The sequence below is a fragment of the Anolis carolinensis genome, unplaced genomic scaffold (genome assembly GCF_035594765.1).
Source record: "Anolis carolinensis isolate JA03-04 unplaced genomic scaffold, rAnoCar3.1.pri scaffold_14, whole genome shotgun sequence".
NCBI classification, from domain to species: Eukaryota; Metazoa; Chordata; class Lepidosauria; order Squamata; family Dactyloidae; genus Anolis; species Anolis carolinensis.
The window spans coordinates 15949544-15965027 of record NW_026943825.1 but is presented as its reverse complement, the minus strand read 5'-3'; the positions used below and the strand labels follow the sequence as shown (position 1 = coordinate 15965027).

Sequence of the window (15484 nt, the reverse complement as noted above, 5' to 3'; positions counted from 1 at the left end):
TTATATTATATTTTATCCATTTATTATTATTATTATCATCATCATCATCATCATCATCATCATTGAATTAGAATGGACCCCAAAGGCCATCCAGTGCAAGCACAAGCTAGGTACGAAGACACCATCCGATCCCTCCCGACAGATGGCCATCCAGCCTCTGTTTGGAAACCTCCAGGAAAGGCATTCCATCATCATCATCATCATCATCAACATAATCTATTATTGAATTAGAATGGATCCCAAAGGCCATCCAGTCCATCACTGCCCTGGGTTAACTGCAGATAATAATAATAATAATAATAATAATAATAATAATTATTATTATTATTATTTTATGACACTGCTAAAAAGATCGATGATATTATTATTATTATTATCTGTTAAATGCAAAAGGCCACCCGACTGGGATCTGCAGCATCATCCGAAAATACATCACACAGTCCTAGACACTTGGGAAGTGTTCGACTTGTGATTTTGTGATATGAAATCCAGCATATCTATCTTGTTTGCTGTGTCATAATAGAATACTAATAATAATAATAATAATAATAATAATAATAATAATAATAATAATAATAATAATGATAATACATCACACAGTCCTAGACACTTGGGAAGTGTTCGACTTGTGATTTTGTGAAACGAAATCCAGCATGTCTATCTTGTTTGCTGTGTCATAATAATAATAATAATAATAATAATAATAATAATAATCAGACAGTCCTAGACACTTGGGAAGTGTTCGGCTTGTGATTTTATGATACGAAATCCAGCATGTCTATCTTGTTTGCTGTGTCATAATAGAATAATAATAATAATAATAATAATAATAATAATAATAATAATAATCAGACAGTCCTAGACACTTGGGAAGTGTTCGACTTGTGATTTTATGATACGAAATCCAGCATATCTATCTTGTTTACAGTGTCATACAGTAAAATAATAATAATAATAATAATAATAATAATAATAATAATAATAATAATACATCACACAGTCCTAGACACTTGGGAAGTGTTCGGCTTGTGATTTTGTGATACGAAATCCAGCATATCTACCTTGTTTACAGTGTCATACAGTAAAATAATAATAATAATAATAATAATAATAATAATAATAATAATACATCACACAGTCCTAGACACTTGGGAAGTGTTCGACTTGTGATTTTGTGAAACGAAATCCAGCATGTCTATCTTGTTTGCTGTGTCATAGTAAAATAATAATAATAATAATAATAATAATAATAATAATATGGTGACTTCCAGTGAATGCTATGGCCAATAATAATTGTTGAAACGGGCCCTTTTCCCTGCAAATGACACACCTGGCTGGTGCTGATTCATCCCTCGTCGCCCCGAAAAGATCTTCCCAGGTTTGCAGAAGCAGACGGTGATTCATCGATTCATCGGCCAAAGAAAAAAGAAAGAAAGGAAGGTGGGCGGAAGGATGGATGGACGGACGTGAGCAGGCCCTTGTCTCCTTTGGGAAGTCATGCGCTCAGGCCAGCGGTCATCCTGCTGACCGTATCATTCTTTGGGGCCAGAGGTTCCCTTTGGTGGAATAATTCAGGCCATAGAGCCATTAGTATTAATTATTATTATTAATGGAGACGCCAAAGAGCGCCAACCATTGCAGCCCCAATCTAGGCAGGAAGACACCATCCGATCCCTCCCGGCAGATGGCCATCCAGCCTCATAGAAACGTATGGTAGACATATTACCAAATTGGCAAGGGGCCCCATTCAGTCCTTTTCCCCGTTCTGCCAGGCAGGAAGGCACCATCGAATCTCTCCCGGCAGATGGCCATCCAGCATTGCTTTGAAATAATAATAATAATAATAATAATAATAATAATAATAATAATAATAATAATAATAATATAATAATAAAACCTCCAGGGAAGGCAATGTCGTCGTCATCATCATCATCATCATCATATTTATTATTATTATTATTTTATTATGACACAGCAAACAAGATAGATATGCTGGATTTTATTATTATTTTATATTATTATTATTATTATTATTATTATTATTATTATTATTATTATTATCATTATCGAATTAGAAGGGACCCCAAAATCCATCCATTCCAACCCCAATCTATGTATGAAGACAACATTCAATCCCTCCCAACAGATGTCCATCCAGCATTTGCTTGGAAACCTCCAGGGAAGGCAATGTCATCATCATCATCATCATGATATTATTATTATTATTATCATCATCATCATTGAATAGGAAGGGACCCAAAGGATATCCAGTGCAAGCACAATCTAGGTACGAAGACACCATCCGATCCTTCCTGACAGATGGCCATCCAGCCTCTGATTATATTATATTATATCTTATTATTATTATTATTATTATTATTATTATTATTATTATTATTATCATCATCATCATCATCATCATTGAATTAGAATGGACCCCAAAATCCATCCATTCCAACCCCACTCTATGTATGAAGACACCACCCGATCCCTCCCGACAGATGGCCATCCAACCTCATAGAAACTTATGGTAGACATATTACCGAAGCATACAATTGAAGGGAGCCCCATCCAGTCCTTTTCCCCGTTCTGCCAGGCAGGAAGGCACCATCGAATCTCTCCCGGCAGATGGCCATCCATCACTTGCTTGGAAACCTCCAGGGAAGGCAATATCATCATCATGATATTATTATTATTATTATTATTGAATTAGAAGGGACCCCAAAATCCATCCATTCCAACCCCAATCTATGTATGAAGAGAACATTTGATCCCTCCCAACAGATGGCCATCTAGCACTTGTTTGGAAACCTCCAGGGAAGGCAATGTCATCATCATCATCATCATGATATTATTATTATTATTATTATTGAAATAGAAGGGAACCCAAAATCCATCCAGTCCAACCCCAATTTATCTACGACGACATTTGATCCCTCCTGAAAGATGGCCATGCAGCACTTGCTTGGAAACCTCCAGGGAAGGTAATGGCATCATCATCATCATCATCTTTTATTATTATTGTTGAATCGTTGAATTGGAAAGGACCCCATGGCCCATCCATTCCAACCCCAATCTATGTATGAAGACACCATTCGATCCCTCCTGACAGATGGCCATCCAGCCTCTGCTTGGAAACCTCCAGGGAAGGCATCATCATCATCAGCATCTTTTATTAGTATCATTGATTTAGAAGGGACCCCAAAGGCCATCCAGTCCAACCCCAATCCACCTACAAAGACACCATTCGATCCCTCCCGACAGATGGCCATCCCGTCCCTTCTTGAACAGTGGACTCCCCATAACAAACCCAAAAGAAAGACAGCAGAAGGACCGTCCATTATACCTGCGGCGTGTCTTTTTTTTCCTACCTTTTATTGACCTTTTTTTGTTTGTTTGTTTGTTTATCCCGTTTCGAATAGATTTAAGAAGAGCAAGAATATGAAAATCGCCAGCCAAAGCTCTCGGGGAAGAAGAAGAAGAAGGAGAGAGAGAGAGAGAGAAAGAAAAACCCCACATAGAGACCCCCTCCCCTCGACCCCTTGTGTCCGCATGGGTCCGCTTAACCCGGATCTGTCCCCCTTCCCCCCCCCCCCCCGCTCCCTCCCCCGGAAAAGGAAACGACAACAAAAAGTGTCCGTGCTTCTTGCATAGGTCTGGTCTTCACAGAAGACGAAAGGAAGGAAGGAAGGAAGGAAGGAAAGAAGGAAAGAAGGAAGAAGAAGCCCCTTGACCGCCCCACGGAACCGGCCACTGTCCGGCGGATACGTACAGGATCGGGGCCGCCGGACACCCTCATCCGTTCGGCCAAACCCCGGTCCTTGCGGTCAGTCCTTGCAGGCGGGAGAGGCAAAACGGAGGGACTATTGCTGCGGAGAAGAAGAGAGACGTAGTTTCCCCAAGTACCAGGGTCCCAAGGGTGGTGAGAGACATATTTTCTCCAAGTACCAGGGTCCCAATGGTGGTGAAAGAAATGACACGTAGCTTCCCCAAGTACCAGGGTCCCAATGGTGGGAAAAAGAGATGTAGTTTTCCCAATGGTGGAAAAAAAGAGAGATGTAGCTTCCCCAAGTACCAGGGTCCCAATGGTGGTGAGATACATAGTTTCTCCAAGTACCAGGGTCCCAATGGTGGTGAGAGACATAGTTTCTCCAAGTACCAGGGTCCCAATGGTGGTGAGAGACATAGTTTCCCCAAGTACCAGGGTCCCAATGGTGGTGAAAGAAATGACACGTAGTTTCCCCAAGTACCAGGGTCCCAATGGTGGGAAAAAGAGATGTAGTTTTCCCAATGGTGGAAAAAAAGAGAAATGTAGTTTCCCCAGGTACCAGGGTCCCAATGGTGGTGAAAGAGAGACGTAGTTTCTCCAAGTACCAGGGTCCCAATGTTGGTGAGAGACGTAGTTTCCCCAAGTACCAGGGTCCCAATGGTGGGAAAAAGAGATGTAGTTTTCCCAATGGTGGAAAAAAGAGAGACGTAGTTTTCCCAAGTACCAGGGTCCCAATGGTGGTGAAAGAAATGACACGTAGTTTCCCCAAGTACCAGGGTCCCAATGGTGGGAAAAAGAGACGTAGTTTTCCCAATGGTGGAAAAAAAGAGAGATGTAGTTTCCCCAGGTACCAGGGTCCCAATGGTGGTGAAAGAGAGACATAGTTTCTCCAAGTACCAGGGTCCCAATGTTGGTGAGAGACGTAGTTTCTCCAAGTACCAGGGTCCCAATGGTAGAGAGAAAAATGACACGTAGTTTCCCCAAGTACCAGGGTCCCAATGTTGGTGAGAAACGTAGTTTCTCCAAGTACCAGGGTCCCAATGGTGGAAAAAAAAAGACGTAGTTTCCCCAATGGTGGAGAAAAGAGAGACGTAGTTTCCCCAAGTACCAGGGTCCCAATGATGGGGGGAAAAGAGAGACGTAGTTTCCCCAATGGTGGAAAAAGGAGAGTCGTAGTTTACCCAAGTACCAGGGTACCAATGGTGGGGGGAAAAGAGAGACGTAGTTTCCCCAATGGTGGGAAAAAAGAGAGATGTAGTTTCCCCAAGTACCAGGGTCCCAGTGGTGGAAAAAAGAGATGTACTTTCCCCAAGTACCAGGGTCCCAATGGTGGTGAAAGGGAGACATAGTTTCTCCAAGTACCAGGGTCCCAATGGTGGAAAAAAAAGAGAGACGTAGTTTCCCCAATGATGGAAAAAATAGAGACGTAGTTTTCCCAAGTACCAGGGTCCCAATGGTGGTGAAAGAGAGACGTAGTTTCTCCAAGTACCAGGGTCCCAATGGTGGAAAAAAGAGACATAGTTTCCCCAATGGTGGAAAAAAGAGAGATGTAGTTTCCCCAAGTACCAGGGTCCCAATAGTGGTGAGAGACGTAGTTTCTCCAAGTACCAGGGTCCCAATGGTGGTGAAAGAGAGAAGTACATTCCCCAAGTACCAGGGTTCCAATGGTGGGGGAAAAAGAGATGTAGTTTCCCCAAGTACCAGGGTCCCAATGTTGTTGAAAGAGAGACGTAGTTTCTCCAAGTACCAGGGTCCCAAGGGTGGAAAGGGAAAGACGTCGTTTTCTCAAGTACAAGGGTCACAACGTTGGGATGGTGGTGGGAAAAGACAGACGATCCCCCCCAAAGTACCGGGGTCCCGATGGTGGCAAAAAAGAGAGATGTAGTTTCCTCAAGTGCCAGGGTCCCAATGGTGGTGGTGGGGAGGGTAGATGTAGTTTCTCCAAGTACCTGGGTCCTGAGGGTGAAAAAGGAGATATGTAGTTTCCTCAAGTACCAGGGTCCCAAGGGTGGGGAGATGTAGTTTTCCCAAGTACCAGGCTTCCAATGGAAAAGGAGATATGTAGTTTCCTCAAGCACCAGGGTCCCAGTGGTGGGGAGATGTAGTTTTCCCAAGTACCAGGGTTCCAATGGAAAGGGAGATATGTAGTTTCCTCAAGTACCAGGGTCCCAAGGGTGGGGAGATGTAGTTTTCCCAAGTACCAGGGTTCCAATGGAAAGGGAGATATGTAGTTTCCTCAAGCACCAGGGTCCCAGTGGTGGGGAGAGAGATATGTAGTTTCCTCATGTCCCACGGTCCCGACGGCCGGACGGTGTTGGGAAAAGAGACGTAGTTCCCCCAAGTACAAGAGAGAAGAGAGACGTAGTTCCCGCGTGAAGGTGGCGGAAGGGGAGGCCGAAGCAGCTGCAAGGGTTCCTTTTTTTGGGGGGGGTGGTCAAGTGTCCAGGGGCCCCGGTCCCGCTCCGGCCAGGCCCGTCCCGTCGGTCCGGCGAAGGGCTAGGAGGCCAGCAGCGTCATGAGGAAGAAGGCGGCGGCCACGGCCAGCGGCAAGTGTTCCCGCTTGGGGCTGGTCCCGCTGATGCTCTTCTCCAGCTTGGGCATCTCCGGGTTGAAGTTGTCTGCGCGGAAAAGAAGGAAGGAAGGAAAGAAAGAAAGAGAGAAACGGAGGGCGGTCAGGGCCTCGCAAAGGGCACCCTCTCCCCCCACAGCGAGCGCCTCCTGCCCCAAAGGAGGCATTGAAACAGGGACCGGATGGGCATCTGTCGGGAGGGATTAGGTTGTCCATCTATCTATCCATCCATCCATCTAGCCATCCAATCTATCCATCCATCCATCCATCCATCCTATCTATCTATCTATCTATCCATCCAATCTATCCATCCATCCATCCATCCATCCATCCAATCTATCTATCCATCCAATCTATCCATCCATCCAATCTATCTATCCATCCAATCTATCCATCCATCCATCCATCCATCCATCCTATCCATCCATCCATCCATCCATCCATCCATCCATCCATCCATCCTATCTATCTATCTATCTATCTATCTATCTATCTATCTATCTATCCATCCATCCATCCATCCATCCATCCATCCATCCATCCATCCATCTATCCATCCATCCATCCATCCATCCATCCATCCAATCTATCTATCCATCCATCCATCCATCCATCCATCCATCTATCCATCCAATCTATCCATCCATCCATCCATCCATCCTATCCATCCATCCATCCATCCATCCATCCATCCAATCTATCTATCTATCTATCCATCCATCCATCCATCTATCCATCCATCCATCTATCCATCCATCCATCCATCCAATCTATCTATCTATCCATCCATCCATCCATCCATCCATCCATCTATCCATCCAATCTATCCATCCATCCATCCATCCATCCATCCATCCATTCATCCAATCTATCTATCTATCTATCTATCTATCTATCCATCCATCCATCCATCCATCCATCCATCCTATCCATCCATCCTATCCATCCATCCATCCATCCATCCATCCATCTATCCTATCCATCTATCCTATCCATCCATCCATCCATCCATCCATCCAATCTATCTATCCATCCATCCATTCATCCAATCAATCTATCTATCTATCTATCTATCTATCTATCTATCCATCCATCCATCCATCCATCCATCCATCCTATCCATCCATCCTATCCATCCATCCATCCATCTATCCTATCCATCTATCCTATCCATCTATCCTATCCATCCATCCATCCATCCATCCAATCTATCCATCCATCCATCCATCCATCCATCCATCCATCCATCCATCTATCCATCTACTCTATCTATCTATCCATCCATCCATCCATCCATCCATCCAATCTATCTCTCTATCTATTATGGCCGTCTTCAGGGTTCCTTCCAACTCTAGGATTCGAACTATTTAAGCTGAGGCTGGATGGCCATCTGTCGGGATTAGGTTGTCCATCTATCTATCTTCTATCTATCTATCTATCTATCTATCTATCTATCTATCTATCTATTATGGCCGTCTTTGAGGTTCCTTCCAACTCTAGGATTCCAACTATTTAAGCTGAGGCTGGATGGCCATCTGTCTGGAGGGCTTTGTTTTTTGGCAGAAGGGGGCTGGGCTGGATGACCTTTGGGGGTCCCTTCGAACTCTAGGATTCTTTGGCTGTCTTTCATTGCAGACGGGATGGCCATCTGTCGGGAGGGCTTTTATTGTGGCAGAAGGGGGTCAGACTGGATGACCTCTGGGGGTCCCTTTCCCAACTCGAGGATTCGGGGATGCTCTGACTCACCCAAGTCCTCGATCTTCACTTCTGGCCCTATAGTGAACTGCGGGAGGGTCGGGGCCGCCTTCTCCCCGGAGAGCGACGCTGTTTGGGGCAGGAGAGGGGAGGAGAGGGTTACGCCCACGCAGAGAAGGCCCCGCCCCTCGCCCCGCCCACGTATGCAATGCTCAGGCACAACCACAAGGTGGCAATATACAGATAGAAAGGATTAGCTACTGGCCGGTAATTATTTATGTATGCAGTGCTCAGAAGTAACCACAAGAGGGCAGTGTAGAGACAGAAAAGCTTCTGGTCTATTGGTTTGTATGTATGCAATACTCAGGCACAACCACAAGGTGGCAATATACAGATAGAAAGGATTAGCTACTGGCCTGTAATTATTTATGTAAGCAGTACTCAGAAGTAACCACAAGAGGGCAGTGTAGAGACAGAAAAGCTTCTGGTCTATTGGTTTGTATGTATGCAATACTCAGGCACAACCACAAGGTGGAAATATACAGATAGAAAGGATTAGCTACTGGCCTGTAATTATTTCTGTAAGCAGTACTCAGAAGTAACCACAAGAGGGCAGTGTAGAGACAGAAAAGCTTCTGGTCTATTGGTTTGTATGTATGCAATACTCAGGCACAACCACAAGGTGGCAATATACAGATAGAAAGGATTAGCTACTGGCCGGTAATTATTTATGTATGCAGTGCTCAGAGGCAGCCACAAGAGGGTGGCGTAGAGATAGAAAAGCTTCTGGTCTATAGCTTTGTATGTATGCAATGCTCAGGCACAACCACAAGGTGGCAATATAAAGATAGAAAGGATTAGCTACTGGCCTGTAATTATTTATGTATGCAGTGCTCAGAGGCAGCCACAAGAGGGCAGTGTAGAGACAGAAAAGTTTCTGGTCTATAGGTTTATATGTATGCAATGCTCAGGCACAACCACAAGGTGGCAATATAAAGATAGAAAGGATTAGCTACTGGCCTGTAATTATTTATGTATGCAGTGCTCAGAGGCAGCCACAAGAGGGCAGTGTAGAGACAGAAAAGCTTCTAGTCTATTGGTTTGTATGTATGCAATGCTCAGGTGCAGCCACAAGAGGGCAGTGTAGACATAGAAAGGATTAGCTACTAGGCTTTGAATATGTATGCATGCAGTGCTCAGAGGCAGCCACAAGAGGGTGACGTAGAGACAGAAAAGCTTCTGGTCTATGCGTTTGTATGTATGTAATGCTCAGGTGTAACCACAAGGTGGCAATATATAGATAGAAAGGATTAGCTACTGGCCTATAATTATTTATGTATGCAGTCCTCAGAGGCAGCCACAAGAGGGTGGCGTAGAGACAGAAAAGCTTCTGGTCTAAGCGTTTGTATGTATGCAATTCTCAGGTGCAACCAAAAGAGGGCAGTGTAGAGATAGAAAAGCTTCTTGCCTATAGGTTTATAGGTTTGAAAGGATTAGCTACTAGGTCTTAAATATGTATGCATACTTTACTCAGAGGCAGCCACAAGAGGGCAGTGTAGAGACAGAAAAGCTTCTGGTCTATAGGTTTGTATGTATGCAATACTCAGGCACAACCACAAGGTGGCAATATAGAGATAGAAAGGATTAGCTACTGGCCTGTAATTACTTATGCATGCAGTGCTCAGAGGCAGCCACAAGAGGGTAATGTACAGACAAAAAAGCTTCTGGTCTATAGGTTTGTATGTATGCAATGCTCAGTTGCAACCACAAGAGGGCAGTGTAGAAATAGAAAGGAATGGCTACTAGTCTATAGGTTTGTATGTGTGCAGAGCTGAGTTGCAGCCACTAGAGGGCAGTGTAGAGATAGAAAAGCTTCTGGTCTATGTGTTTGTATATGTATGCAGTTCTCAGGTGCAGCCACAAGAGGGCAGCATAGAGACAGAAATATTAGCTTCTGGCCTATAGGTCAGTATGTATGTATTGCTCAGGTGCAGCCACAAGAGGGCAGTGTAGAAAAGAAAGGATTGGCTACAATCCTGTAGGTCTGTATGCACTGCTCAGGTGCAGCCACAAGAGGGCAGTGTAGAAAAGAAAGGATTGGCTACAACCCTGTAGGTTTGTATGCACTGCTCAGGGTCAGCCACAAGAGGGCAGTGTAGAAAAGAAAGGATTGGCTACAACCCTGTAGGTTTGTATGCACTGCTCAGGGTCAGCCACAAGAGGGCAGTGTAGAAAAGAAAGGATTGGCTACAACCCTGTAGGTCTGTATGCAGTGCTCAGGTGCAGCCACAAGAGGGCAGTGTAGAAAAGAAAGGATTGGCTACAACCCTGTAGGTCTGTATGCAGTGCTCAGGTGCAGCCACAAGAGGGCAGTGTAGAAAAGAAAGGATTGGCTACAACCCTGTAGGTCTGTATGCAGTGCTCAGGTGCAGCCACAAGAGGGCAGTGTAGAAAAGAAAGGATTGGCTACAACCCTGTAGGTCTGTATGCAGTGCTCAGGTGCAGCCACAAGAGGGCAGTGTAGAAAAGAAAGGATTGGCTACAACCCTGTAGGTCTGTATGCAGTGCTCAGGTGCAGCCACAAGAGGGCAGTGTAGAAAAGAAAGGATTGGCTACAACCCTGTAGGTCTGTATGCACTGCTCAGGGGCAGCCACAAGAGGGCAGTGTAGAAAAGAAAGGATTGGCTACAACCCTGTAGGTCTGTATGCAGTGCTCAGGTGCAGCCACAAGAGGGCAGTGTAGAAAAGAAAGGATTGGCTACAACCCTGTAGGTCTGTATGCAGTGCTCAGGGGCAGCCACAAGAGGGCAGTGTAGAAAAGAAAGGATTGGCTACAACCCTGTAGGTCTGTATGCAGTGCTCAGGGGCAGCCACAAGAGGGCAGTGTAGAAAAGAAAGGATTGGCTACAACCCTGTAGGTCTGTATGCACTGCTCAGGGGCAGCCACAAGAGGGCAGTGTAGAAAAGAAAGGATTGGCTACAACCCTGTAGGTCTGTATGCAGTGCTCAGGTGCAGCCACAAGAGGGCGGTATAGAGATAGAAAGGATTAGCTACCGATAGAGAACATGCACCCCACAAGGATTCCGGTCCCGAGAGGGGCCACTTACGGGAGGCGCAGCAGACGAAGACCTTCATGCGGAGGCAGGAGCGGCGGTGGTTGTGCGTGGGCGTGGCTGCGGAGGAAGGAGAGAAGCCGTGAAGGAAAGATGCGGGGAGGTCTAGGCCTAGGTTGGGTCTCGCCCACAGAAGGCTAGCCTTTGATTGGATTTGTTTGCCATGTGTGGAGGTCGGACCCTTGGAATATCTGGATATAGGATACACTTTGCATTCATCCAAAAGGATTTTAAAAACATGCCCCTCCCTCCTTCCCTCCTTCCCTCCTTCCCTTCTGTGTCTTGCCTCCCTTTCTTCCATGACAGCCTTCCTTTCCTTTTCCTCTTTCTACCTTCCTTCCTTCCTTCCTTCCGAGACTTCCCTTCCCTTCCTTCCTTCCATCATGCCTTCCTCCCTTCCCTCTCTTCCTCCTTTCTTGCTTCCATCCATCCTTCCTTCCTTCCTTCCTTTCTTTCCTTCTCTTCATTTTGCTTTCTTCCTTAAGACTTCCCTTCCCTTCCTTCCTTCCTTCCTTCCTTCCTTCCTTCCTTCCTTCCTTCCTTCCTTCCATCCATCCATCCATCCATCCATCATTCCTCCCTCCCTTCCTTCCCTCTCTCCCTCCTTTCTTCCTTCCATCCATCCTTCCTTTCTTCTTTCCTGTCTCTATTCCTCCTTCCTTCCTTTCTTCCATCCATCCATCCTTCCTTCCTTCCTTTCTTTCCTTCTCTTCATTTTCCTTTTTCCTCCCTCCCTTCCTTCCTTAAGAGACTTCCCTTCCTTCCTCCCTTCCTTCCTTGTCTTGCCTCCCTTTCTTCCATGACAGCCTTCCTTTCTTTTTCCTCTTTCTCCTTCCATTCATCCATCCATCCATCCTTTCTTTCCTTTTTTTTCATTTTCCTTTCTTCCTCCCTCCTTTCTTTCTTCCTTCATTCCTTCCTTCCTTCCATAAGATACTTCTCTTCCCTTCCTCCCTTCCTTCCTTGTCTTGCCTCCCTTTCTTCCATGATAGCCTTTTTTTTCCTTTCCCTTCCTTCCTTCCTGCCTTCCTTCCTTCCTTCCTTCCTTCCTTCCTTCCTTCCTTCCTTCCTTCCTTCCTTCCTTCCTTCCTTCAGAGACCTCACTTACTTACTTCCTCCCTCCCTTCCTTCCTCTCTTCCTCCTTTCTCCCTCCCTTCCTTCCTTGTCTTGCCTCCCTTTCTTCCATGATAGCCTTTTTTTCCTTTCCTTTCCCTCCCTCCCTTCCTTCCTTCCTTCCTCCTTCCTTCCTTCCTTCCTTCCTTCCTTCCTTCCTTCCTTCCTTCCTTCCTCCTTCCTTCCTTCCTCCTTCCTTCCTTCCTTCCTCCTTCCTTCCTTCCTTCCTTCCTTCCTTCAGAGACCTCACTTACTTACTTCCTCCCTCCCTTCCTTCCTCTCTTCCTCCTTTCTCCCTCCCTTACTTCCTTCCTCCTTCTTCCCTTCCTTCCACCACCCTCCCTTTTCCTTCCTCCTTCCTTCCTTCCTTCCTTCCTCCTTCCTTCCTTCCTTCCTCCTTCCTTCCTTCCTTCCTTCCTTCCTTCCTTCCTTCCTTCCTTCAGAGACCTCACTTACTTACTTCCTCCCTCCCTTCCTTCCTCTCTTCCTCCTTTCTCCCTCCCTTACTTCCTTCCTCCTTCTTCCCTTCCTTCCACCACCCTCCCTTTTCCTTCCTCCTTCCTTCCTTCCTTCCTTCCTCCTTCCTTCCTTCCTTCCTTCCTTCCTTCCTTCCTTCCTTCCTTCCTTCCTTCCTTCAGAGACCTCACTTACTTACTTCCTCCCTCCCTTCCTTCCTCTCTTCCTCCTTTCTCCCTCCCTTCCTTCCTTGTCTTGCCTCCCTTTCTTCCATGATAGCCTTTTTTTCCTTTCCTTTCCCTCCCTCCCTTCCTTCCTTCCTTCCTCCTTCCTTCCTTCCTTCCTTCCTTCCTTCCTTCCTTCCTTCCTTCCTTCCTCCTTCCTTCCTTCCTCCTTCCTTCCTTCCTTCCTCCTTCCTTCCTTCCTTCCTTCCTTCCTTCAGAGACCTCACTTACTTACTTCCTCCCTCCCTTCCTTCCTCTCTTCCTCCTTTCTCCCTCCCTTACTTCCTTCCTCCTTCTTCCCTTCCTTCCACCACCCTCCCTTTTCCTTCCTCCTTCCTTCCTTCCTTCCTTCCTCCTTCCTTCCTTCCTTCCTTCCTCCTTCCTTCCTTCCTTCCTTCCTTCCTTCCTTCCTTCCTTCAGAGACCTCACTTACTTACTTCCTCCCTCCCTTCCTTCCTCTCTTCCTCCTTTCTCCCTCCCTTACTTCCTTCCTCCTTCTTCCCTTCCTTCCACCACCCTCCCTTTTCCTTCCTCCTTCCTTCCTTCCTTCCTTCCTCCTTCCTTCCTTCCTTCCTTCCTTCCTCCTTCCTTCCTTCCTTCCTTCCTTCCTTCCTTCCTTCCTTCCTTCCTTCCTTCCTTCAGAGACCTCACTTACTTACTTCCTCCCTCCCTTCCTTCCTCTCTTCCTCCTTTCTCCCTCCCTTACTTCCTTCCTCCTTCTTCCCTTCCTTCCACCACCCTCCCTTTTCCTTCCTCCTTCCTTCCTTCCTTCCTTCCTCCTTCCTTCCTTCCTTCCTTCCTCCTTCCTTCCTTCCTTCCTTCCTTCCTTCCTTCCTTCCTTCCTTCCTTCCTTCCTTCAGAGACCTCACTTACTTACTTCCTCCCTCCCTTCCTTCCTCTCTTCCTCCTTTCTCCCTCCCTTACTTCCTTCCTCCTTCTTCCCTTCCTTCCACCACCCTCCCTTTTCCTTCCTCCTTCTCTTCCTTCCCTACTACCATCCTCTTTTCTTCCTTCCTTCCTTGCCTTCCCTTTTCCATGTCTCCTCGAAGACTTTCATGGCCGGAATCACTGGGTTGCTGTGAGTTTTCTGGGCTGCCTGGCCATGTCTCCAGCAGCATTCTCTCCTGACGTTTCGCCCACATCTATGGCAGGCATCCTCAGAGGTTGGGAGGTCTGTTGGAAACGAGGCAAGTGGGGTTTATATGGAATAATGTCCAGGGCGGGAGAAAGAAAGAAAGAACTCTTGTCTGTTGGAGGCCAGCGTGAATGTTGCCGTTGGTCAGCACGATTATCACCCAGTGGCCTTGCAGCTTCAAAGCCTTGCTGCTTCCTGCCTGGGGGAGTTCTCTGTGTAGCCACTGAAACCCACAAGAAGCACGTGGGAAACTCACTTATCCAAGGTTCTGGATTATCCAATGCATTTTTGTAGTCAGTTTTCAATATATCGTGATATTTTGGTGCTAAATTTGCAAATACAGTAATTACTACATAGCATTACTGCATATTGAACTTCTTTTTCTGTCAAATTTGTTGTATAACATGATGTTTTGGTGCTTAATTTGTAAAATCATAACCTAATTTGATGTTTATTAGGCTTTTCCTTAATCCCTCCTTGTTATCCAAGATATTCGCTTATCCAAGGTTCTGCCGGCCCGTTTTAGCTTGGATAAGCGAGACTCTACTGTATTAGTATCATTATATATTATTAATTTTATATATAATATATTGGTATTACTATATTATTATTATTATTAATTTTATATATAAGATATTGATATCACTATATTATTATTAATATTATATAATATATATTAGTATTACTATATTATTATTATTATATATAATATATTAGTATTACTATATTATTATTAATAATAATATTATATATAATATATTGGTATTACTATATTATTATTATTAATATTATTATTATTATATTATCATTATAATATCTAAAATCAGGACAGTCAATAATATATTGGTATTACTATATTATTATTATTATATTGTATTATCATTATAATATCTAAAATCAGGACAGTCAATAATATATTGGTATTACTATATTATTATTATTAATTTTATATATAATATATTGGTATTACTATATTATTATTATTATTATATTGTATTATCATTATAATATCTAAAATCAGGACAGTCAATATATATTGGCATTACTATATTATTATTATTAATTTTATATATAATATATTGGTATTACTATATTATTATTATAATTATTATATTGTATTATCATTATAATATCTAAAATCAGGACAGTCAATAATATATGGGTATTACTATATTATTATTATTAATTTTATATAATATTGGTATTACTATATTATTATTATTATTATATTGTATTATCATTATAATATCTAAAATCAGGACAGTCAATAATATATTGGTATTACTATATTATTATTATTATTATTATTATTATTATTATTATATTGTATTATCATTATAATATCTAAAATCAGGACAGTCAATAAATAAAGAACAACATTCTGAAAACAGAGGAATCTCAGATAGGA

At 44.1% G+C, this 15484-nt stretch overlaps 3 protein-coding genes across 5 annotated transcripts in view; all 3 read right to left on the bottom strand.

The window, feature by feature from the left end:
• Positions 1-3199, bottom strand: part of efna1 (ephrin A1) — a 44628-nt gene extending 41429 nt beyond the window's left edge. The window contains exon 1 of one of the 2 annotated variants that reach the window (XM_062965001.1): positions 2544-3199. In XM_062965001.1, coding sequence (XP_062821071.1) covers positions 2544-2611 — 68 coding nt within the window. In that variant the 5' untranslated portion in view covers positions 2612-3199. Of the gene's footprint in view, positions 1-1330; positions 2405-2543 lie in introns of those variants that run through there. The other variant, XM_062965000.1, reaches the window with a different exon arrangement.
• Positions 3200-3340: 141 nt separating this feature from the next.
• On the bottom strand, positions 3341-5288 carry LOC134294302 (uncharacterized). The gene is made up of 4 exons (XM_062964983.1): positions 5189-5288; positions 4617-5154; positions 4325-4412; positions 3341-4113 (listed from the first exon to the last, which is right to left on the bottom strand). The coding sequence occupies exons 1-4, from the start codon at positions 5286-5288 to the stop codon at positions 3796-3798; spliced, it is 1044 nt and encodes a 347-aa protein (XP_062821053.1). The 3' UTR covers positions 3341-3795.
• A 336-nt stretch (positions 5289-5624) lies between these two features.
• Positions 5625-15484, bottom strand: part of LOC134294304 (ephrin-A3-like) — a 60301-nt gene continuing 50441 nt past the window's right edge. Inside the window, exons 3-5 of one of the 2 annotated variants that reach the window (XM_062965002.1) lie at positions 11142-11207; positions 8085-8162; positions 6199-6387 (exon numbers count right to left, since the gene is read on the bottom strand). In XM_062965002.1, coding sequence (XP_062821072.1) covers positions 6266-6387; positions 8085-8162; positions 11142-11207 — 266 coding nt within the window. In that variant the 3' untranslated portion in view covers positions 6199-6265. Of the gene's footprint in view, positions 6388-8084; positions 8163-11141; positions 11208-15484 lie in introns of both variants that reach the window. The other variant, XM_062965003.1, reaches the window with a different exon arrangement.

Excerpts from the sequence above, each read along its gene's own strand:
- LOC134294302 (XM_062964983.1), bottom strand. The coding sequence starts at position 5,288 with ATGTCTCTTTTTTCCACCATTGGGACCCTGGTACTTGGAGAAACTACG. Across the intron at positions 5,155-5,188 it reads TTGGGAAAACTACGTCTCTA|TTTTTTCCACCATTGGGACC; the intron begins TTTTTTCCATCA and ends TACGTCTCTCTT. Across the intron at positions 4,114-4,324 it reads CACCATTGGGACCCTGGTAC|TTGGAGAAACTATGTATCTC; the intron begins CTGGGGAAACTA and ends GGACCCTGGTAC.